This window comes from Mus caroli, unplaced genomic scaffold, assembly GCF_978045245.1.
Source record: "Mus caroli unplaced genomic scaffold, Mus_caroli_1 scaffold_15, whole genome shotgun sequence".
Classification (NCBI taxonomy): domain Eukaryota; kingdom Metazoa; phylum Chordata; class Mammalia; order Rodentia; family Muridae; genus Mus; species Mus caroli.
Window position 1 is genome coordinate 97,680,352 of NW_028227270.1, and position 24,913 is coordinate 97,705,264.

The window sequence follows — 24,913 nt, forward strand, 5'->3', positions numbered from 1 at the left end:
GGCGCCATCAGAGCCCATAGTTACCTCCTGACTGTTTCTCTCCCAGCCTGAAGCTCTTGGCGGGCTCCATTGCCCCAGTTAGCGCAGAGATGGCAGTTCCCACCAACTCCTGCCTCCTGGTCTGTCTGCTCACCCTCACGGTCCTACAGCTGCCCACGCTGGATTCGGGTAAGTCTCTGTTCTAGCCTTCTCTTTCTCGCAAAGTCGGAAGGTCCCTATAAATAAATATCTCTGACCCGGTTTGGCTCCTGGTTGGGGGACCTTCACCACAATCCAGTGAGTTCAAAGGAAACCCACTGGGGGAGGTAATACACACCTGCAATTCCAGCACCAGGTGGGTCCAGGCAGATTTTTCTGAGGGCAAACCCTGCCTGGTCTACATAGAGATAGCCAGGGCATCCAGGGTTACATAGGGAGCGCCTAGTTGTTTTTCCTTTAAATCAAAGGAATTGGAACACTGAGTGTGGTAGTGGTGCACCCCTGTAATGCTCGCACTTGAGAATTGAGGGCAAGGAGCTCAAGGCTACATTAGTGAGCTGGAGGCCACCTTGGGATTTATGAGATCCAGTCTGAAAAATAAACAGAAGAAAAGAAATAGCAGCCACCTCGAGTTCCTTCCTTTACAAGGAGACTAACCTGTAGGTCCTCCATCTCAACCCATCGTCCTATCTGACCTTGTTTATTACAGCAGCTCCCTTCGATGTGACCGTACCTCAGGAGCCAGTGTTGGCCCTAGTGGGCTCAGATGCCGAGCTGACCTGTGGCTTTTCCCCAAACGCGAGCTCAGAATACATGGAGCTGCTGTGGTTTCGACAGACGAGGTCGCCAGCGGTACTTCTATACCGGGATGGCCAGGAGCAGGAAGGCCAGCAGATGACGGAGTACCGCGGGAGGGCGACGCTGGCGACAGCCGGGCTCCTAGACGGCCGAGCTACTCTGCTGATCCGAGGTGTCAGGATCTCAGACCAGGGGGAGTACCGGTGCCTTTTCAAAGACAACGACGACTTCGAGGAGGCCGCCGTACACCTCAAAGTGGCTGGTGGGTACAGACGGGATGTGTCGCCTCGGCACTCCGCGCGGAGACTCTCACTTTGGGGAGAATCATCCTGTTCATTCTCCAAATCCAAACGTGTTTTCACGTTTACGTAAGGTTGTGGTGAGCATCTTAGATGCTCTGAACAGCTTCGTGGTTTAATGCCTAAGGACTGACACACTAACAGAGTGTGGTCCATTGCTAAAGTTCTTGATCCACCTCCAAAATGATTTTACTCATGTTGTCTTCTTCTCCCTATTTGAGATCATAAGGAAAGAATGCATTGAGCTCTAATTTGCCTCCCTGTTAGTGATCCAAATCAAGCAAATCTCCCACTCAGTTTTTCCTACTGTGAAACCAGAAAGCTAAATCCAGCAAGAATTTGCAACAAGGAACTAGATAAGTGAAAAATACTTTGTTAATGATAAAGCATCATGTGCTTATAAAGAAATTTCTACATCTTAGACTACTGTGTATAATACACATATTGCCTTTCTCATTTATTTAAGTATTTTCCTTGCTACTTTGAGAAAGGAGCTGCTGACATACTGTCTCAAACTCTACAGCTTTTAAGAACACTTTGAAGTCATTTATCAAGTACTAGAATCATTCGTATGGAACAAACAAACCAACTCAAAACGAGGAGCTTCCCACACCGGGAGTCGAACCCGGGCCGCCTGGGTGAAAACCAGGAATCCTAACCGCTAGACCATGTGGGAACTGCTATGTATATGTGTCTTGCCTCCTCCTCTCATGTACAGGATTCAGGGCGACGACACACCTGCTCTTTAGATGCTGGGAAAGGAATCTATCAACTGTATCCCTAGCTCAAAAATACATTGCCATGTTTTGCCATATTTAATGTACCAAATATAACGCTCATATCATTTTTAGGGAAAGGCATCCTAAAATTATATAATATATACATGTATATATGTGTACATAAGTATATATGTGTATATACATACATGTACATAAATATATGTTTATAGTCACACATACTTGTGGGTTTGTGTATGATATTTCAACTGGGAAGTGACACCCTGTAATTCCAGCAACTGGGAGATACAAGCAGGAAGATTAGAAGTTCAAAATTGACCTTGGCTACTTAGAACCTCGATGTTGTTATTATCTTTTATAAGTGATGGCCATTTTCATAAAATGAGTTTAAATTTTTCATACACACTCTTTTGTATATGAAGAGCTGTTGGGGTGTTGTTTAAGGATACTTTTCTAGAGCTCAGAATTTTTCTGTATCCTGTAGAACTGTGAAAGGGGAGAGGGGAGAAGGAAAGAGAGTTAGGAAAAGAGGAAAGAGGGAAATAGAGGGAAAGAAAGATTAGACTAAATAAAAATGAAAAGTAGCTTTATGTTCGCTTTGTTGCTGCTAATTTTCTGTTGCTATTTGTTTTTTTTGGTTTTTTTTTTTTTTTTTTTTTTTTTTTTTTTTTTTTTTTTGCATCAGGGTGTTACTATGTAGCTTTGGCTGGCCCCAAACTTGCTATGCAGACCAGGCTGGCCTAGAATTCATAGAAAGCCACAGCCTCTCCAGTACTCAGATTAAAGGCCTGGACTATCACTTCCTCTGTTGTTATTGAGAAATAGTCTTGAACTCATTGTATAGCAGAGTCTGTTCTTGAACTCCTGATTCTTCTCCCTGCACCTCCTGAATGCTATGATTACAGTTGTGTGTCCCCTGTGTTGATTCTTCTCCCTGCACCTCCTGAATGCTATGATTACAGTTGTGTGTCCCCTGTGTTGATTCTTCTCCCTGCACCTCCTGAATGCTATGATTACAGTTGTGTGTCCCCTGTGTTGATTCTTCTCCCTGCACCTCCTGAATGCTATGATTACAGTTGTGTGTCCCCTGTGTTGATTCTTCTCCCTGCACCTCCTGAATGCTATGATTACAGTTGTGTGTCCCCTGTGTTGATTTTTGTTGGGGCATAATTCTGTGAGGAAAGATGAGGTTGAAAACATTTAAGAAAATTCTTGAGTCTGCATCCTAGGTAAAAGAAAGTTAAATTATCAACTGCAAACCTCAAGGGAAAAAAACAAAACAAAATTCCAAACTCTGTTCTCAAGTATATAGTCTTTTGGGGAGTAGAGGTGTGACTCAGTTGGAAGTGTCCTTGCTTAGCATGCACAAAGCCCTGGGTGGGATCTCTAGCACTGTCTAAAAATGGTTTGTGGTGGCACGTGTCTCTAATACCAGCATTTGGGAGGTAGAAGCAAGAGGATCAGAAGTTCAAGGTCATCTTCAGCTGTTTGAGGTCGGTCTGTGCTACATGATAATCTGTCTAAGAAGGAGAATACTTTTCCACCCATCCTAAGATATTCTAACCATAGTCATCTCATCCTCCAAATCATGTTATGCACTTCTAACCACAGAGGTCTTTCTTGACTCTAGATCTCCTAAGGCACCTTGCAGCCATTATTCTTGCTGTTCTTGATAGTTGGACAAACACCTCCATGTCTACTCATCAGACTTTTCCTTATGTTGAAGGGTGTGACCTCAATAATGCTCCATCTCTAATAAGATATAAGACATTGTTTTTATTGATCCTTCAGTCTTCATACAGAAGGATTAGGATTAGAGGAATCCTACCTAGCCCCAGTCTACTTTTGCCTCCTCTCTGTCTTTCTCAAGCGAAGATTACCATGTTCCCAGGAAAGCATCCATCAAAAGATTAAGGTCAGTTTCTCTCTAATAGCTGTGGGTTCAGATCCTCAAATCAGTATGACGGTTCAAGAGAATGGAGAAATGGAGTTGGAGTGCACCTCCTCCGGATGGTACCCAGAGCCTCAGGTGCAGTGGAGAACAGCCAACAGAGAGATGCTACCATCCACGTCAGAGTCCAAGAAGCATAATGAGGAAGGCCTGTTCACTGTGGCAGTTTCGATGATGATCAGAGACAGCTCCATAAAAAACATGTCCTGCTGCATCCAGAATATCCTCCTTGGCCAGGGGAAGGAAGTAGAGATCTCCTTACCAGGTCAGTGGAACTAGTGCTGGGTTCTCATGATGACAGAGACTCAGGCCAATATAACTTGGGACCCTGCTCAGAAGGGACATCATGGCAAAATTGTTTACATCTTCCCCTACAACTCTTGCCTGCTGACTTGAGGAAGTCCTACCAACTTAATTCTAATACAGATACTTAGGGCTGGGCTGTATCTCTGAGTGCTTGTGTGGCATGCAGAAGGTCCTAGCTTTTACCCCTTGGTCTGCACACACCACCTCCATGCCAGTCTCATAAAAATTTCAGAGCTTTATTCCAGAGAAACAGGTGATAGAGAAGCTTTGCCTCTGGAGTCCTTCCTGACAGGACCCTTCTCCTTCAATAAGGAAGGAGAATAAATTATGTTTTTCTGATTTGACTGTACCCTCTCTGAACATTTCCTCCCTTCCTCGTTCCACAATGGAGCTCCATATAGGCCGCCGAAGACTGCCAAGTTCCTCCAGGAACTTTCATCATTTCCAATTTATTCCCTGTGATTTAGTAGGAATCCTTCCTTGTTTATTGGCCAATGGTTTCCATCCTATCTTGCATGCAATCACCTTTCCTTTTCCTTCCCTACCTCAGCTACCTCACTGATAGTTAACATGGGTTGCTGTAAATTTTTATTTCACATGTTCTGACCCCCAACTGGCTGTTCAGTGCTTGCTTTGGCCCAGGGTCAAATCTTTCTGGAAAGCTTAGCCTGGAGGAGCAATTCTTGCTGTAGGCAGTGTGAGGCCACCAAGAGCACTCCCATGTCTGTTCTCCTTTGGCATCAGGAGAGAAGCTGAAGTTATTCATTTTCCCAACCAATGTCCTTTTCGGTTTGTTGTTTGTTCACTTTTGTTTTGTTTTGTTTTTTAGCTCCCTTCGTGCCAAGGCTGACTCCCTGGATAGTAGCTGTGGCTATCATCTTACTGGCCTTAGGATTTCTCACCATTGGGTCCATATTTTTCACTTGGAAACTATACAAGGAAAGATCCAGTCTGCGGAAGAAGGAATTTGGCTCTAAAGGTAAGTCACTGTCCCCAAGGGCTTTGTGTCTCTGTTTCCAGGGAAGGTTGAATTCAGGCCTGTTTGGATGACTTCCAACAGGAAGATGCTGGATTTTAAAATTCCGAGGTTGGAAGGAATGATAAACCTTCAAAAGTCACAGGTACCTACTGTGAAGAAAAGTGCACGTGACCCAGGCAGAGTCAGAATCACCTCGAACTGTCCTTGTGTACCTGATATTCTTTCACAGCCCAGCTTTAGGCTCTCTGGCCAGTCTAACTCTGTCTCCAGGAAGAATCTTCTTATTAAGATCTAGCCCTGAGTCCTAAGCCAGGGAGAACTTCCAGGTGATTTCTTAGAAATATTCTGGGGGTCTTTTGTTAATTAATTTCTTTATTTAATATTTATATTTTAGTTTGTTTTGTTTTGCTGGCAGCATTTCTGTTCCTGGTTTGCAGGCAGAGTTCCTGTCACCAGGGCACCACAGAGTAAACAGTGTCCCTTTGTGTGTCCCTCATTCTGGCTTTCCTCCTTCCTCTTTCCCATTATAAAAAAGGCCATTGACATAATTTTGTTTGTTTTCCAGAGAGACTTCTGGAAGAACTCAGTAAGTGGTCTTCTTTTTTTTTTTTTTTTTTTTTTTTTTTTTTTTTTTTTTGAGTCACGAGATTTTCTCTCTCCTACTTGTTAACCCACCGCTGATGGTTTCTTTCCTTGCGTTTCAGGATGCAAAAAGACTGCACTGCATGAAGGTCAGTGGTTCTGAGCTCCTCAGTGCCTCTGAAGCCCTACCGTGGGAGTCAAAGACCTGGGAGGCTTGCACTCCATATTACCTCCTTAGTAACAGGATAGAAACAGGGAAGGTGACAGCCAATGGTCTCAGCGCTTTCTGGGAGGCATCGCGAGAACCACTAGCTAGCAGAAGAGCTCCTTTGAGGGATATCGCATTTGATAGTTCTTAAGTCATTCCTCTGTAGCTGCCAGTAAGAGATGGGGCTGGAGAGAAGGACCGATAGTGAGTGGCCTGATAGCTCCCCTACCACAGCTCCTGCAACTCTATTCCACGTCTCTGGGAAGGAGAGATAGGTCGGGTAGTCTTGATACGGGACAGGCTGATGCAGTCTCTCTTTGCCTCCAGTTGACGTGACTCTGGATCCAGACACAGCCCACCCCCACCTCTTCCTGTATGAAGATTCAAAGTCAGTTCGATTGGAAGATTCACGTCAGATCCTGCCTGATAGACCAGAGAGATTTGACTCCTGGCCCTGTGTGTTGGGCCGTGAGACCTTTACTTCAGGGAGACATTACTGGGAGGTGGAGGTGGGAGATAGAACTGACTGGGCCATTGGTGTGTGTAGGGAGAACGTGGTGAAGAAAGGGTTTGACCCCATGACTCCTGATAATGGGTTCTGGGCTGTGGAGTTGTATGGAAATGGGTACTGGGCCCTCACCCCACTCAGGACCCCTCTCCGGTTAGCAGGGCCCCCTCGCCGAGTTGGGGTTTTTCTGGACTATGACGCAGGAGACATTTCCTTCTACAACATGAGTGACGGATCTCTTATCTATACTTTCCCTAGCATCTCTTTCTCTGGCCCCCTCCGTCCCTTCTTTTGTCTGTGGTCCTGTGGTAAAAAGCCCCTGACCATCTGTCCAACTGCCAATGGGCCTGAGAAAGTCACAGTCATTGCTAATGTCCAGGACGACATTCCCTTGTCCCCGCTGGGGGAAGGCTCTGCTTCCGGAGACAGAGACACTCTCCATTCTAAACTGATCCCGTTCTCACCTAGCCAAGCGGCACCATAACAAATATTCCAGCTTCACGACTTTGCCTTCCTTTGACTAATCCCTCATGCCCTGAAGCTTCAACTGTCGTCTTCTTGCAGCCCTGCTTCTTCCTGGTGGATGGAGATTAAATCACATTGGGAAGGTTAGGTATGTTGCTGCCAGACAAGGCAGGAAAAAAGGCCATCCTAGTTTGTTTCTGTACTAAGAGTGGGGAGGAAGAGAGCTGAATCCTAAACTATTTCCAGTGCTCATATTCCTTCAGGCCAGAGCCTATACAGGAGGACTTGGTACAATCACTTGAGGGACCAAGAGGCAATTAGGTTGGCATGGAATTATGGCAGAAACATCTGGAATAGGGGTATGTGGAACAACAGGTTTTAGGTAAGGGAGAACAAAACCAAACCATAGGATGCTGAGAAAGAAAGATCTTGGACAAAACTCCTATAAAAGCACTTAGAGAAGATATGACAGGCAAATGAAGTGAATTTGGTCTAATTTGATACACTTGCCCTGTCCCTAGGGGTTTTCAGTTATATCTCAATTTTTGTTGTTGTTAATTAAATTTTTGACAGCTTCATACATGTATATAATGCAATGTAATTACTCTCACTCTCCCCTATTCTGTCTTATTCCCCTCCCCTCCCCTCATACCCTCTTCTTGCTTCAAACCTGGCCCACTGAGTTTAATGGGCTATCATGGGAACATGGATTTAAAGCTTTCCTCTGAGCTCAAGGGAGCAGGTGTGACTGTATACAATGATTTCCCCTCTCCTACAATCAATCAGCAGTCAATAGCTCAGCTGGGACGGGTAGGGCCTCATGAGACTTCCCCTATCAAAGCTAAATGTTGAAAGGGCCAGTTTTTAGCACAGGTGAGATCATGATTACAAGAGCCCAGAAGACAGCATTGCTCGACCATTCTCCCTACCCTTTGGCTTTTCTGGTCTTTTGTCCTCTCTTTCAGGATGTGTCTGAACACTGTATCTTAAGTTTTCTATGTCATGTTCTATAAGATAGAGGAGACTGGCCCTGCTTGTTTGAGAGCAATGTGAGCAATGTGAGCAAGCTAGCAGGAGACAGAAAGGAGTGGAGATGAATAGGGCTAGAAAACAATTTTAAACAAACCCTCCTGGAGTGTGTGTGTGTGTGTGTGTGTGTGTGTGTGTGTTTAAGAGAGAGGTTTACTATGTAGCTTAGGCTGGCTTTGAATTCCTGACCCTCCTGCCTCTACCTTCCAAGTGCTGGAAACATAGCCACATCCACCACACCTAGCCAGTCCACCAGGTTTTATTCAGCAACGCTCGGGTAGCATCAAACGCTGTTTGATCAGGAGCTGCCTGCTCCCTCGGCCCCCACTGCAATGCTTAACGACCTCACAGGCACCTCCCCTTGCCTAACACTGCCATCCTTTTCCACATTGTGCCATTTGCTCAATGTAGCCTACCCAGGTATCCTGCCTTCTGGTCCCCAAAGTTGCACCATGATGCTCAGCACAGCTGGACAGTTTGTCCCAATTTGTATGTGTCCTCCTGTTTGTATGGGACTTCTTTTTGTCAACGGCCTGTGTGTGTGTATCCAAGCTCTTCCACTTCTACTGTATTTTTTTCGGCTTCTAAAACGGATGTTACCAAATAAAGAAAGAGAAAGAAACGAATGTCTTGTTTGCTGAAGACAGCCTCTGAACTTTTCTTTCTTTATCCCAATAAGAGGGACTAGATTAAACTGAAACAGGAATGAGCACTGCCTGTCTGAGAAAGTCCTATTGCAGCAGAGCTGTTCTGTATGGTCCAAGGCTTAGGACTGGGAGATTTACCAGAACAGGCAGAGATGGGAGCTACTCATGAGGGTCAAACTACCTTCAAAGAGGCCACTGTGCTGATGGCTTCCTGCTCTCAGACTTGTTTCAAAGGCAAGTTCATTTCTATCCCTACCAAGGTAACTTTGTTGGTGAGTAAACCCTATCACGGTGCCAGATGTACCAAGAGGATGCAGCTCCACCGTAGAGTTCTTGCCCGCCATGCACCTGTTGTGTGTTCCATCCCTAGCACTGCTTCTGCCCCACACGTGACTCCTGACAATTAAGTCTCCAAAGACATGAAAATTGGGGGATACATTCAAACCACTGCAGGTTCTTTCCTCTATCACCTCATGGGTCCCCGGTGCCCAGTGTCTTCCTTCTCTTTTTTGTCTCAAACACTAGCCACCCTATGCAGCTTGTCTTATACTGTACTCCTAGGAGAACGGTATCATTTACCTTTGATTTAAGAGAACTAATTTAATTGAGTGTGGTGACATGGGCCTGTATTCCCCAGAATTCAGAAGACAGAGGCAAGAGAATTGTCACATATTTGAAGCCAGCTTGGACTATATGTCAATTCAAGGTCAGCCTAAGCTATACAGTAACACCCTATCTCAGTAAATAAATAAATAAATAAATGTGTTCATTTTATTCAAATATTTTACTTGTAGAAATCCACAGAAAATATAGTTGAAACATCCTTTCAAAAATTGGTGAGACGGCTTACCAGATAAAGACACTTACATGCCAAGCCTGATGACCTGAGTTCAATCCCAGGGACCCACATGGTGGAGTGAATTGTCCTCTGATATCCACATGTTTGTCATAGATCATGCTCACCCATACACATATACACATACACATGCTAAATATGTTCCATGTCTAAGAAAGGTAGACTGTTGCATCACTGTGTTTAATGTGTGACAAGGATCCTAATCTGTATCTGTAAAACTTCACACAAAATATGTGGGCCTGAGGCTGTGAGCTTAGAAAGAAAAGGAATCTCAGGACTGGGCACAGGGCAAGCATGCTTGTAATCTTAGCATTCTGGTGGTGAAGCTAGGGAAAGCACAAGTTCAATTCCCACCCGAGCTACACAGTACATTTTAAGGCCCTATTTTAAAAGTGGGGAAGGGGGATACTTTCAGATTTCAACCAGCTCTGTCTCTGCTTTCCTTCCCCCCATTGTCTTCAAGGAAAATGGCCCATGGGCACACTGAATAGGCATTAGAGTCTTAGGGGGCACTATGTGCTGATGCCCAGGGTTCCAGTTCTAACCTCTGCATGTCACACCCTTAGTGATGAGGAGGGTTATTCTCCAACAAGAATATTTCATTTTACAGTAGTGGCAGCCTTTAAAAAGAACCAAAGATGGGTGTGAGGGTACACACCTGTAATTCTGGTACATGGGAGGTAGAGGCAGGAGGATCAGAGTCCAACATCATTCTCAGCTACTGCTGTAGTTTAAATCCAGCTTATGTTGTATGAGACCTTGCTTCAAAACAAAACAAAACAAAAGCATAATTTGGACTGTTCCACACAGTCTTGAACATAGTTATGAATGTTGTTGCTACACCCTCATCCTGAAAGAAAGATTCCGGCTTTCACTAAAGCTTAACCCTAAAACCATGCTCTCAAATCTGGATGCATATGGAGCTTCTGTGGGTAATGAGAGCCCTTTTTTTTTTTTTTTTTTTTTTTTTTGGTTTTTCGAGACAGGGTTTCTCTGTATAGTTCTGGCTGTCCTGGAACTCACTTTGTAGACCAGGCTGGCCTCGAACTCAGAAATCCGCCTGCCTCTGCCTCCCGAGTGCTGGGATTAAAGGCGTGCGCCACCACGCCCGGCTGAGAGCCCTTTAAAAACCCAGACAGGTTCCAGGACAGCCAGGGTGACATAAAGAGAGTTCCTGTCAATAATAATAATAATAATTTTAAAAATTCTGTCATCAGGTAACACTCCCAGACATTCTGATTTAATTGATCAGGGATGAATTGCTCTCCTAGAGGATTATCAAAAGCATTAACTATGAATTTTTCTTACATTTTGCTAATTCTGGGGGGTGTTTCTCTAAAAATTTTAAAAATGGTATATTTTATTTAACCCAAATAGTACTCAGGCCACAGTGCCTCCCAATCGTGTGGCAGGCCTGTTAGACACGCAGTGTGGGGCATTATCCCCTAAACTCGTTTAAAATTGATAATATATATTTATAGTGTACAAAATATTCTCATGTATATTGTGGAAAAGCTAAATGAAGTTACAAACCACACCTGTTACCTCACATACTTTTGTTTTGTGGGGAGAACCTTTAACATTTCTCAGCAATTGTCAAGTATGTTACACATTGTTAGTAACTATAAGCTTGTTTTAAACAGCAAAACTTCAGATTTAGCATCTATCTGGATATCTAGAGCTGCAAATTTTATTCACAGTGTCAAGGATTAAGCAGTGTTTCATCAATGAAATTTACACACTAGAAGCTGTCTAGAAATAAGGAGAAAAAAAAGAAGAAAGGAAACAAAAAAGAAGGAGGAGGAGGAGGAGAAGGAGGAGGAGGAGGAGGAGGAGAAGAGGAAGAAGAAGAAGAAGAGGAAGAAGAAGAAGAAGAAGAAGAAGAAGAAGAAGAAGAAGAAGAAGAAGAAGAAGAAGAAGAAGAAGAAGAAGAAGAAGAAGAAGAAGAAGAAGAAGAGCAGTTTCTAGACTAGACTCGGTGATACAAGTCTGTGAATCCAGTGCTACGGAAGCTGAGGCCGGCTTGGGCAACATAATGAAATTCTTAAATCTCAAAAACTAAAACCGAGGGTAATGCTAGAGTCGGGTAGAACAGTTTCTAAAGTCCACAAAGTCAGAGCGATTTGTCTGCGGTTCTTCAGCTGACTGAAACCAGAGCTCCCGTTTCTTTGACTTCCAGTAAGATTCCAGGGCGGCTGAGACTGTCAACAACAACAACAAACAACAAACAACAACAACAGTACATTTAAAATTTTTGTCAATGAGTTACATTTGATTTGCATTTGAAAAATCCTTTGTTGTCGAGGATTGCTATAATGTGAGTTGGGCGGGTTTAGGAGAAAAACAGTTTCTGGTTTTCAGTTTTGTTTTGGTTCCTGAGAAAAAGCTTTTGCCTTAGGCCAGTGGGTGTGCTTGCGGGGATGTTGCCTACCCTAGGGCCCTGGATGAGCAAAGTGACAGGCGGGTGAGCACTGGGGAGCTTTCGCTGCCGACCGGGCTGCAGTCCCGACTGCGCTTCCCGCCTGGGGAGGAGGGTTCTGAGCTTCATTAGTCGCCTCCGCCGCGAAGTTCACTTAGATGCAGAGAATGTAGTTTGTATGTGAAGAATTCTTAAATCCTGAGTAAAAGCAAGACAAAACGAAACCGGAAGTTAGAGGGCGGAGAGTACAATTTTAAGGTAGAAGTAAGAGCAGGAACAAGTGGCCTTCCCGTAAGTCAGGATGGCCGAGCGGTCTAAGGCGCTGCGTTCAGGTCGCAGTCTCCCCTGGAGGCGTGGGTTCGAATCCCACTCCTGACAATAGTTTCCTTTTAAAAGCCAAATTGTTTCACAGTCTACTAAAACTTTTTCATTTTTCAGTAAACACTTTCTTTCTTTCTTATTCTATCTGTATAGTGGAAGCACTGTGTACTTACAAGATCGCTTCAAGAGTAGAGATATTAATATTTTCTTTGTTTCTGCTTGTCGGTCCACATAAAAGTTTAGATAAATGTTAATTCTTTAATTCATGGCTCATTATCATCACTGATATCTGCACAGATACAAATACACAGAGAGGTTTATCATGAAGACATAGCTCACAATTATAGAGGCTGAGAACTATCATGACATTCTGTTTGTAAGCTGGAAAACAACGAAGGCAAGTAGCATGGTTTGGTCCAGTTATGAAGAGCTGAAAATCCAGAGAGCAGATGCCAATAAAGTCGGTCAGATCATGAAGCTACTTACCCCCAACCCACCACACCATCCCCACACTCAGGCCAAGTCTGGATAAAGCCTATCACATTAGGGATGGCAATCTACTTAGTTCAGTTATGTGAGTTCTAGAAATCTGGAGAACCCATGGCTGTTCAACTTGACGTTTAAAATTAACCATTACACTGTTGATGGTCAGGCACGGGCTTGTCTCTAGAGATACAAGAGAGCAGGACAGGTTCAGCCCCAACTCAAGGAGTGAACAGACTGTTACAAAGCCATGACGTGGGTGTGGTGCTGTACACCTGTAAGCTTACCAGAGGTGAAGCGGGGAGATCAGAATTTCATGGCCATCCTCAGCTAGGCCACGCATCACTCAAGAACCCGAGGCAAGCCAGCTGCTAATAAATGCTACAGCCAGACAAAGCCAAGCAAATATTGAAAAGAAACTCTAGGAAAATAATTTAATTTGGGACCTTTAGAAATAAAGACAGTTGTAGTTAGCTTTCTGTTGCTTTGATAAAATGCTAACCAAGACCAACTTGATCCGGAAAGGGTTTATTTCAGTTTACAGATTACAATTCACCATCAAGGAAAATCAGGACCCGAACCTGAAGGCAGAAACTGAAGCAGAGGCCATGGATGAAGGATGCCTACTATCTTGTTCACCAAAACATCTACCCAGGGTGGCACTGCCTATAATGTGATGGGCATTCCCATAACAATGACTAATCAATCATGCCCACAATCCAGTCTGATGGAGGCAATTCTTTAGTTGAGGTTCCTAGTTTGTCTCAAACCTGCAAAAACTCATCATCGCAAAGTCTAAAACATAAAACAAGACACACAGGCACAGGTCGGGGTGGTTTTGGTAAATCTGAGGAAAAATGACGTGTTGGTTGTTTTATTATGACAAAGAAATGCATATACATTGTTACAAAAGTTCATTGGTACTTCTACTGTTCGAACTCAAGTTCCCTCAAAAAAAGTCATGTATTTGTGTTTACAATGATGATTAGTCCTCCATGGTCTGGGCAGTTGGCATGTTAAAGGTCAAGCACCAACATGATCTTGGGCTATCTTTAGTCACCTTAATAGCCATTTATCAACCAGTTTCTGTGCTGCTGGGATTAAAGGCGTGCGCCACCCCTTTAATCCCAGCATTGGGGAAGCAGAGGTAGGTGATCTCTGAGTTGCAGGCCAGCCTGGTCTTCAGAGTGAGTTCCAAGACTGCCAGGGCTACACAGAGAAACCCTGTCTCAAAAAACAAAACAAAACAAAACACAAAACAAAACAAACAAACAAAAAACAGCAACAACAACAACAACAAAAAAAACCCATTCATATCCGATTCATATCCACTTTCAAAATGGAATCTGTTATACAGAGAAACCTGAGCTCCTGCTCCAAGGCCATGGCCACTTATTACCTGCTTGTACTCCTTTTGGAGCAAGAGGTTTGCTTATATCAAGTGCTTGAGGGAACTCACCTTGCTGTGGTTGGTTGAAGTAGTTAGGTAAAGATCAGAAGTGGCAGGCCGTCCGATTGACAGATGCTTAGAAACAAAGACAAGCAAAAACCAACCGTACTCTTAAAGAGAAGGCAGGCTATTTGGATGGCTAAGTGGTCAAGGAGGGAAGCCTTTGGAAGAACCTTTTGTGATCTTAACACCACATGCCTCTGATCTTTTTATTAGACCCGCCATATAAAAACAGTACCTGAGTGCTTAGTTTCAACATTTGGTGTGGAGCAGATGAGGCAGGTTTGGTAAGAGAAAGGGGCAGTGATAAGCCATCACTAGAAGGTAATGGAGTAAGGGAGTTTGTGAGCAGAGAGGAAAAAATCTAGTGAATCAGAGTCTGCCTTCTCCCAGTCTTTGCTGCTTACAACACGGAGATCAGAAAGTGTAACTACCTCCTAAGCTGTTCCTCAGAGAATCAGGATGCTCTGTTCCCACAAAAGCCATAAAACCAGGCTTGGCATTCATTCTGTGGTTCTTGGGAAGTGACTAGGGGGTTGGCAACTGAGTTTCTGTTTCCCTGATCTTGGTGAGAACACTCAGCTAAGAGTAAAAGTGACATTTTTCTCCAGACTTATTAATTTTCTCATATTTCAGAATTTGGGGGAAGATTCCTCACTGCTAAGTTAGTTGCCTTACCAAATTATAGGAACACTAAGAAATGTATATATTTGTTCTTAATGAAATAATCTTAGTTTTTATTATTTACTTGCTTATTTTTTTTGTAAATTAAAATCTACTTTCTAATCTGAGTAAATACTTTGGAGTAGGGAGGGCAGTGCGTGACGGCAACTTTGAAATTAATCTCGAGCAGACCGTGTCAACGAGCAGCGGAAAAACCACAAAAAGGCCCCGCTGGGATTCGAACCCAGGATCTCCTGTTTACTAGACAGGCGCTTTAACCAGCTAAGCCACGGAGCCAACACGCTTTCCAGCCTCCAAATCAACAAAGAAAAGGAATGAACATTACATTTGTTGTGTGTATTTTCAGCCTTTTTATTGAAGATGACCCAGACAGTTCCCCAAATCTTAAAAATATTCTCGGCTTCGCTCCAAAGATCTAAGAAACAGCTACAGGAAAACTGAGTCCTGGTCCGGATGGGCGGGAGAATTACTAATGCAGGCTGGATGCGCAAGAAGGAAGCTTCCTCGAAGGGCAAGACCTCTCCAGCTTACCACACTGATAAAAGTACCAGCCAGGCGTTAAGGAAAAACGAGTGAGCGGAGAGCACAAAGACACTGTGTGTGTTAGCTACAATTATGCCGACCAGAACATTCCCAACCCCCCAAGCTTTTTTATTTTATGACTTTTAAGTTAAATTGAAATTTAAGATTGTGATTATCCTTTAACCGTTCCTACCTTTTTTCCCCTGTAAATTTAGGTTTCACTTACCTCCTTCTTGGTTCTAAAATTAACGAAAAGAATTTCAGAGTCAAGCCTTAAAAATGTTAAGACTTCATAATTAACACCTCATTCGCGGAAAGGCATAAAGGAGAGCGCCGTGTGCAACGTCTGCGGCGGGTAAAGCTTCTTATAGTGCTTGTCCAAAGGGTCTGATTTCATAAGTGGTCCAGTAAAGAGCATTTGCAAAATTTCTGTATTGTCCCTGGTGCTGTGTGTTTGTTCCTGCTTCCACCTTATTCAGTCCTCTGCTAAAATAAAACCACCCTTGAAGTACAATTCAAACAAGTTTACAAACTGTTGCCATAGCTGTGTAAGTAACTTCACAAATGAAACCTGCAGTTACAATTAATTGGGTTTCCTAAGACCTATAATCCCAGCAATGATACTAAATTCAACATTTCACTATTTCTAAACGATGTCGACAGTTGATCCACAGCTGAAGGATTTGTCAAACTAAGCCAGCCAGCCGTTGGATGACAAGACAGGGGCACAGTGAGAGTCTGTGGGTACTAGAGTTCTTACTTTCATTAGAAGATTTATGATCTCTGAAACCAGCATTTATGACCTATGAGTTAAGCACCTATTTCTTTTATTTTAAATGTGTGTGTGTGTGTGTGTGTGTGTGTGTGCGTGCGTGCGTGCGCGCGCGCGCGCGCGCGCGCGCGCCCGTTCGCGCCCGTCCGCTTGTCTGAAAGCTGGTGCTTGAGGAGTCTGGAAGGGGAAGTTAATCCCCTGAAGATGGAGCTGCCTAACTTGGGAACTGAACTCGGGTCTTTTGAAAGAACAGAACTCAACTGTTGAGTCATCTTTCCAACTCCTGTGTTTTTAATCTTACAGTTAGCCATCATATTGTTAATGGTGTGTTCAAAGGCTCAGTCACACACTATAGCTTTAACTAAGTTGCGGTAGATGCTAGACAACAAAACAGACATTGTATTTGGTTGGTGTTTCTCCTTTGACTGAAGTTGGTGACATTTGCATGGAATATCTAAGAAGACAACAAACCTTGATCAATCCTTTACAGATATATGTGAGTTGGGCTCATACCTATAATGTCAGCAGCACTTGGGAAGTGAAGGCAGGAGGGTGAGAAGTTCAAGATCAGCTTCAGCTGTAGAGACCATGAGGTTAGCCTTGCAACAGGAGACCCTGTCTCACAAAGTCAAAACCAACAAGCAAGAAACAGAAATATGAGAGTGAGTTGTTTCCATACAGCCTCCACGATGACTGGGAAGGCAGGTTCACAGACACCTCATGATGACTCTGCTCCACACAGCTGAGACTGAAGACAATCTAGAGCTCTGTGTCACATACTGCTCACATTAAAGAAAAGGGGAGAGGTAGAGAGCAGTTTTCCTTATGCCTTGGAGCAAAACCAAAGAACAATTCATCCAGACTCAGAGAGAGAGTTCATCACAGTGATAGCCCAATATGCCAGCTTGGCCAGACTGTAATGCCCAGTTATGTAATTAAACATTGATGTAGCAGGACATAGTGGGTTCACTTAGAGTCCAGGCTATTCAGTAGAATAGCTGTGTAACTTTTAATCCTGTCGATCATGTAAGGTAGCTAATAATGTGGCCTTCTACTGATTCTGTTCTCTTCTGGATTTGGTTTCTCTGCCTAATACAGTCACTAACTAGAAGAAGCTGGCTTGCGCTCTCTCTCTCTCTCTCTCTCTCTCTCTCTCTCTCTCTCTCTCTCACACACACACACACACGACTCAAATAAAGTGAAACAACACCTTGCAGTCATGGCTTAGTAAATTGAGGCAGCCAAATAAGACCTTTAAACATTGAAAAACGAAGGGAGTTTTTTTTATAGATTAAAAACAAAAGAACAGAGTGTGTGGACAGAGCATACAGTCATCTGGGCTAAAACCATTCTGGACAGACAGAATGGACTTTTAGAGATGCCCTAGGTTTTGTCTCTATTTCTGTATGTGGGAGGACTTGGAGGCACCAGATTTTGCTTCATTACTGGAAATCCAATAAAAGTGCATGCTTTTTTTTCTTGGTTGGCTGGAGACAGAGTCTCAGGGAGAAAGGTGTTTGGATTGCTTGCTAAGTACTGACCAGAAGGTGAGCTTAACCTTGGCCTTTTTTGTCCCCACCTGCTCAGTGCAGGAATTGTAACCACGTCTCTTGTGCCTTTGTGTTGGTGACATACTTCAATGTCATTGATTTCTTTTTGAAATATTTTCTTTTTCTTTATATATAATATATATAATAGTATCATTCTGTGATGGAGTGGAAAATCACCAAATTACCTTCTGAGTCTGTGTACAAAACCTGATGACAAAGAGCCCTATTTTTGAGGAGAAAGTGTTAAGTAGGCGTCCATTAAAGCTTAGATGTAAAAAAACAGACACCCGTGCATGCACATTAAGGGTTGTTGAAACTATATGTGCCAAAACTAGCTTTCTAATCTCATCATGTATAGTCTCAAATCAAGCAATTAAATTCTGTTCAACAGCCCTTGATTTATTTACAGTGCACGAGAATAGAGATGCCTTTTCAAAAACATAGAAAGACTGAAACACACATATGAAAACCATCTTTGCCTAGAAAGAAACCAAATAAGTACCGGAATTGACATATTCTCATAAAGGCAGCATGCAGAGACACACAGAGAGACCTCCTCTTGCGATCTTGTTTGGGAAATATTTGGGGTCGGAGGTTAAACAACCTACAGGGAGGCAAGAAAAACTATCAGAGGATGCCATGACCATGTTCCTCTTTCCTTTCCTTTTAGTATTATTTTTCTTCTAAATCCATCAAAGTGTTATTTAGAGTTTTAGTGTTTGTATCAGAACTACCATATTATTTTCTAGAGGGCATGGGGAACTCTGTTTTCTTTACTATTTTTTTCCTTGAGCATTCCGCAATATTGGTTGAATGAATGAGAGCGTGAATAGAAAGGTGACATAGGGACATCTCTTACCACCGTTTTTTTTGTTGTTGTTGTTTGTTTGTTTGTTTTGTTTTGTTTTGTTTTAGGGGGGGAGAGGATAAAAAACAAACCTAAAAGGAATAGAAATAAAAGAATATCTAAAATCTATGATCCTAAACCAAACTTAAGTCAGGAGGGCAGTACAATTTTAAACCTCTAAATAGTGTAAGTAGTTGCCCCACCCAAGCGCTTACGTGTACCGGGCCAGTGGCGCAATGGATAACGCGTCTGACTACGGATCAGAAGATTCCAGGTTCGACTCCTGGCTGGCTCGAAATGTACAAGTCTTTTTTGTTTGTTTTTGTTTGTTGACTTCCTGGAAATTCAATAAAGAAAATCCATTCATGTCTGAGTTTGCCTGTAACAAAACAAGGAACAAAAAGATCACTCTGAGATCATCACTCTTACTGTCGTTGTGTTTTGAGACTTTTTCATTCTGTAACCAGTCTGTTCGAATTCATAGCAAGCCTCTTGCCACAATCTTGCCGCAGTTCATCACTTCTTTGTAGAGCAAATTCCACATCGGTCCATACGATGGCGTCACCAGCATATATGCGGAGCTGTTATCCCTAGGTCAGGATGACTCACCAGTCCATATTGGCTGTAGGATGATTTTGAAGTAACTCCTTAAGCCATTAAAATCTATTTAGAGCGATTAATTTTAGTAACAAGGGCAATTTGGAGAAACTACAGAATTTTGTCTTAGTCTTTCCTATTCAGACGTTTGTACAATGATAATGTAGTTTCAGGTGCCAATTATGAGTTCCTAGGTTTGTGTTTAGTTCTGCTTCTTAGATGTAAACACGGTTTAATCATATTACCATACAGAGCAACAGAAGTAAATCATATTGAGAGAATTACGGAATACGAAGGGCCACAGCCAGCAAGTTTCCGTAGTGTAGTGGTTATCACGTTCGCCTCACACGCGAAAGGTCCCCGGTTCGAAACCGGGCGGAAACAGCTGTTCTATTTATTTTCATACCGTGAAATATAATTCTATGTTATTTTCATTAGTTATACTCTGTTTCGCTTCCAAAGTCCAGCTTGAAGCGTGATTTCCCACAACTGATCCCATGCCTCTTTCAGGGAATTGAGGATTCTCATCCCTCTCCCAAGAGCGGCCGGAAGCGCATCCGTGGCTCCTTCCGGTCCCCGCTCGCTAGGCTCGGTGGTCCTCAACCCGGAGTCGCTCTAGGTGAGAGACTGACGGCCTCCGCGTGACAACCTCCGCCCGTCCGCAGCGGGGACCGGAAAAGAAGCCCGGGCTTTTCCACAAATGTTCTCGTGAAGGCAGAATCTGGAAAAGGAGGACGGGGAAGAGCGAGCCGAGGGGCGGTTTGGCTGGGATGCCCAGGGCTCGGCCGCGTTCATCCCTGCCGGTTTCGGGCCGAGGGCAGTCAGAAGGACCGGATCTCTTTTCACGTCGTCCTCACCTAACCAAAAAGAAAGGCAGCCTGGAGGAGTGGCTCACACCAGTAACCGCTGGCATTTGGGAGGCTGAGGCCGGAGGATTGCTGTGAGTGCAAGGCCACCCTAGACTACCGAGTGAAACTGTCCAAAACAAAAACAAAAACAAAAACAAAAAATGAGGGTAGATTCCCCAAGCTAAGGAATAGATAAATAGGACCTCGAGGAGGTGCAGAGTTCCCAGGGATGGAGAAAGATTAGGACGGCCTCCCATCAGGGAAGCAAAACTGGTAACACGGTGCCTTGCACACATTTGGTGGAGATTGGGAAGGAGGGAGTGTCGGAGAAGATGGGATTTAGTCCATGGGCACCCGAGCCAGACAGACTTGCTGCGAAAACCAAAACCAAAGCAAAACAAAACGGACAAGACCTCAAAATTCTCCTAATCACAAATATCTTTGCCTGATAATAACAGCTCTTACACAATTTTGATAATTGCTTTAACCGGAAATATGATCAGGTTAAATGGACCCAGGTTCGCCATAATCAGTAATAGAATACAATAATCAATAAAGAATACACATTGACAGCTTGAATCTAAACCTTTAAAACAACTCCAGGAAATATAATTTTACCTTATGAATTATTAACTACTTTTCTATCGCGTTGACTATATACCTGTGAAGAAGCAACTTAAGGGAAAGAGAATTTATTTGACTCTTAGTTTGTTTTGGGGCATAGGCCATTAGGCCTCCAAGGCCTGGGGGTAGGTGTAGCTCACAGTTTTGACAGTAAAAACTTATTCATGTCTGAGAGGATTAGGAAGGGGGGGGTTAATTTCTTAATATTTTATTAAATATACACAGGTTACTAACTTTAGTATAATTTTATTTCTAAATGTCAAACGTGCCAGTTCCTTGGTGTCTTACGTGTTTTGTGTCTTGTTAAAGAGCTCTTCTCAGGACTGGTGTGAGACAGGCAGAAGCATCTATGACTGGCAAGCTAACTGCCAAATCCTGTTCCCACCACACATACGAGGGAGGAGAGCAAATGGAGATATCAAGAATGGAAAGCAACGAAGGCTTAACCACAGAGGAGAGCTGAGTGGCTGTCTGCTAATCACCAGAAAAGGGCTCACCAGACCAAAAAGAAAAAAGAAAAGGGCCCCTGAAAAGAAGGGAGAAAGGCTAACCAGAGGAAGAGGGGGGAAGAGCAAAACAAGTGCTGGAACAATCCTGTCAAACCCAGGACACTTCCACAGTTCAGTCCTGGGAAGAGAGCGACACTGCAGATGCCAAGTAAAATGGTGTGTGCTGTTAGTGAGCCTGCTGTTGAAAAATATATATGTGTGAGTGTGTGTGTCTGTGTGTGTGTATGTATATGTATATATATATGTATATATATTACTTATTTTATGTATGTGAGTACACTGTTGCTGTCTTTAGATACACCAGAAGAGGCCACTGGGTCCCCCTTACAGACAATCGTGAGCCATGTGGTTGCTGGGAATCGAGCTCAGATGTATGGTAGATCAGTCAGTGCTCTTTACAGCTGAGCCATGTCTCCAGCCCCCTAAAATAACTGTTTTTTAAAATCAATTTTTTCTTAAATTGTAAATTTTTATTTCTTTTTGAAGTTACATTATTCATACATAAGGACGCTTGATTTGGGAGTGGGGTGGGGGATCACTGAGTGTATTTCAGAAGATGAATTGAAATGATGGAAATGGGGTCTTTCTGTCTGGATGTTTTAATGATCGCTGGTTCCCAAGAAAGGTTCTCAGATATTCATTCACACTTTAGGAACTTTGGCAGAGAATCATTACAGAACAGGAACAAAACTTCACAGGCATGACTGCCTCAAGTAACAATAATTGGGTTTTCTATGATATCATAAAGCTGCCACTCAAAAGACAAAAGCTTCCTGCTTTCCTTGTGCCAATCATTCTGTGGAGAATCGTTGTGTCAGTTCATTTTCTTGTCTGGGTTGCTCTTGAAAAGCTCTTATATGGTTTGTGAGACACATTCACTTCTGTGACTTCCTTTTCACAGCAGCAACAAAACCCATTGTTGACTTCTACAGTGAAGTTTTGGAGAAAATTGCTTGGAAACTGTGTTACAAAGTGTTGCCCGCTGCCCCCACATCCTACGGTGAATATCTGTATTGTTGAAGATGGGGGTAATGTTTTATATTCATAATTTAAAGATAATCTTTACTGCCCTGTAAGTTTAGAGTTTTGCTTTTCCCACTTACACTTAGTCTGCCCTGAACTGAGTTTTATGAAAAGAAGGAGATAGACATTCAATTAAAACTGCTCGCTTGAAGAGTAAATAGTCATAGCGCCATTTACTCAAGAGTCTATCTTTCTCCCCAGCCTGTATTCTGGCTCTTTCCTAGTCTAGGTTCTGTGTGAGTGTGCGACTCTGTTCCCATCTTCTTATTGGTCCATTTGCCTAACCTTGCGGCACTGTTATCTTATGACCTCAGCAATAGAAATGGTTGTAACAATACAAAAACAAGATGTCTCTGCCTTGTGTCATAGTGCTAGCCAATCTCACTATGAGCTTTTTCTTCTTCATAAATGTCTTGGCAATTCCAGTCATTTGTTCTTCCATGACATTTCTAGAATAATACATGTTGGAATTTTTATTGGGCTTGTATTGAGTTTATAGATTAATTTGGTAGGTTATATAATTTTTTTATAATGCTGAGTGTTTCAGTCCATAAACATGGAGTAGTTCTATAATTTTTTTCTGTGAATATCTTTGAATAATATTTCCAGAGACTTTTTATTATTTAATGTTGTTCTACTTGGTGTATTTATAGTTACTGTGTCCTAGTGGGTGGGGCTGCTGGTTGCTTCTGTCTTGAAGCAGAAAGGGTGTTTGGAGGTCATTAAGAGCCAATGAGGAAGCCCTTGGAGGATGGGGTGTTCTGAAAGGAGGGATGTAATTTACTGGGGTCACAATAACTGTCAGCAGAAGAAAAGGTGTGGCTGCCAAGCATAAAGTGTTTTCCCTTCTCCAGGGCCAATACCTCAGGACCAGGCAAACACACTGGATCCTCAGCAGGATTCACTTCAGACACCCCCTACTCAAAGTAGAAATAAAACAGGCTGTTACTTATGAATTTACAGACAGGATGAGTTTCTGAGATAATCAAAATTCTGAACAGACTAATTTAAAATTCCCACTTTGGGAATATTTTTTTTAAGTTGTATTTTTAATTGACACATTACTGTAAATATTTGTACAGTACAGGGTAAGATTTTAATATGTGTATACAATGTCTAATAACATGATTGGTATTGATTACTTCAGATGTCTATTATTTATGTTAACATTTAAAATCTTTTCTACCAGCTTCTTTGAAATATTCAATTAATTGCCAACCATAGTTATCATTGCTGTAGAACAGTGAAGACACTCCTCCCAGGTCCCACCTCAGGAATATGATCTTTGTATATTCATACATGCAAATATGGAGTCACACACTGTGGCAAACAGCCCTGTCTAATGTCTCCATCCTTCAGAGGCTCTGCTGGTATGTAAACCCTTTCAAGGCTGCCTTGCCTGTCTCTTCACCATTACCCCTTGGAATCGAAGTCATTTCAGTTTTATGCTGGAAACTACAGTTGTTGAATTTGCAGAATACTATAACCACTCAAACTTAATAGTTTCACAATGATATCTTGCAAGTTTCTTAATTTATTCAGAGACAGCCAAAAAGGTTTCTGGAGTTGTGGCGGTGCACACCTTTGAACGCCGGCCTCAGGATGGAAGTGCTTCAGGGTTGTCTCACGGAAAACCACACTCTGTCTGCTAACCATGTTAGCTGTCCATCATCTTATATACAAGAGGCATGTAATCTGCAGTCTTATTTTTCTGTACACAAAATTGCCAATAAAAACTTCATGTATGGTAACAATGTTTTATTAGCTTATATCAATTATGCACTATAATGTTTCACAATGACATTTTAAACATGTACATGATGTAGTTTGATAGTCACATCTCTCCCTTACCCCTCTCACCCCTCCCACTCGTGATAATTCAGTTTCTCAGGCTAGCTAGTCTCTGCATCTTCAAGTTTCACGTGTGTGTGTGTGTGTGTGTGTGTGTGTGTGTGTGTGTGTGTGTGTCTAAGAGTTTTATCAAGGTTGGTTACAGCCTGAGTGAGAATGAATGAGTGTTACTTCTAGGAATAGGGGCATCTTTATCCTACTGAAGACAATGTCCCTTCCTCTTGGTAACAGTGGTGAGCTCTTCAGGAGGGCCATTACTGCTTCTCTTCTACCTACTCAGATATTCTCTCTCTCTCTCTCTCTTTCTCTCTCTCTCTCTGTTCTGGTGACTATGATGAACTTAATCACATGATTAGATCCAACTGCAGTACTGGAACTTTCTCTGTACACGTCAGGCTCTCCTGCCTTTCTTTAGGAAATTATAAGTACAGGACAGATGGTGAGAGAAACAGTCAATGATCTCTGTAATGCTGTGTGCTCAGTCAGTCATCAAGACACCCATAGTGGCAATAGAAGCTGTGCTGGGCAGGTGTGGGGACACAGAGATCAACTCGAGTTCAGCCCATTCCTGTAGACACTTAGGCATGGCCCCTAAAATGGCACAAAGTACATAGTTCAGTTCAAATCAGGGAGATGAGTCTGGAACTTATGAAGAGACAGGCTTGGGAAAGCTTTCCAGAGGAAGGCGTGCTCTTCAAGAGTAATTCTTGATGAACACTGGGAGCTTAGATTTCATGCCATAACTATACAGTAGGCCCAAGGGCTTTTCCCTCTCCAGAGACAGGAGTCAAGGGGTCGGTTCATAGTGCAGGGGAGAAGCCTTTCGATTCCAGCAGAGGCCTTTACACAGCAAAAGGGAAGAAATCCATGATTGTACTCCGTGGTTTCTAGAACAACCCCATGTCAAAAGGGAGCTTGTAGACGTCTCTTTATTACCTTTGCAATAATTAAGCTTAAGTTAGAAGAAACTTAAGAATCAGGGAGTAGTGGCTTGGGGGTGGAGCTCTGTGAAAGAGCTTGTCTTATATGTACAGAGTGGAACATGCCTGTGACCCCAAGACTGGGAAGC

The 24,913-nt window shown here is 43.0% G+C and overlaps 1 protein-coding gene, 1 long non-coding RNA gene and 5 other non-coding genes across 7 annotated transcripts; 5 read left to right on the plus strand and 2 right to left on the minus strand.

The window, feature by feature from the left end:
* The first annotated feature begins 51 nt into the window (after positions 1-51).
* Btn1a1 (butyrophilin subfamily 1 member A1) lies at positions 52-8,387 on the plus strand. The gene is made up of 7 exons (XM_021180742.3): positions 52-168; positions 689-1,039; positions 3,748-4,029; positions 4,900-5,049; positions 5,615-5,635; positions 5,754-5,780; positions 6,167-8,387. Exons 1-7 carry the CDS (start codon positions 90-92, stop codon positions 6,829-6,831), a joined length of 1,575 nt encoding a protein of 524 aa, XP_021036401.1. The 5' UTR covers positions 52-89; the 3' UTR covers positions 6,832-8,387.
* On the minus strand, positions 1,681-1,752 carry Trnae-uuc (transfer RNA glutamic acid (anticodon UUC)). Its single transcript has one exon. It is a non-coding gene; the product is annotated as a tRNA-Glu (tRNA).
* Positions 8,388-12,058: 3,671 nt separating the features above from the next.
* Positions 12,059-12,141, plus strand: Trnal-cag (transfer RNA leucine (anticodon CAG)). Its single transcript has one exon. It is a non-coding gene; the product is annotated as a tRNA-Leu (tRNA).
* A 2,762-nt stretch (positions 12,142-14,903) lies between these two features.
* Positions 14,904-14,977, minus strand: Trnat-agu (transfer RNA threonine (anticodon AGU)). The gene has a single exon. It is a non-coding gene; the product is annotated as a tRNA-Thr (tRNA).
* A 3,637-nt stretch (positions 14,978-18,614) lies between these two features.
* Trnar-acg (transfer RNA arginine (anticodon ACG)) lies at positions 18,615-18,687 on the plus strand. Its single transcript has one exon. It is a non-coding gene; the product is annotated as a tRNA-Arg (tRNA).
* A 613-nt stretch (positions 18,688-19,300) lies between these two features.
* On the plus strand, positions 19,301-19,373 carry Trnav-cac (transfer RNA valine (anticodon CAC)). Its single transcript has one exon. It is a non-coding gene; the product is annotated as a tRNA-Val (tRNA).
* A 194-nt stretch (positions 19,374-19,567) lies between these two features.
* Positions 19,568-23,733, plus strand: LOC110308321 (uncharacterized). Its single transcript, XR_003838588.2, has 3 exons — positions 19,568-19,929; positions 20,771-21,126; positions 21,872-23,733. It is a non-coding gene; the product is annotated as an uncharacterized LOC110308321 (long non-coding RNA).
* The last annotated feature ends 1,180 nt before the right edge of the window (positions 23,734-24,913 follow it).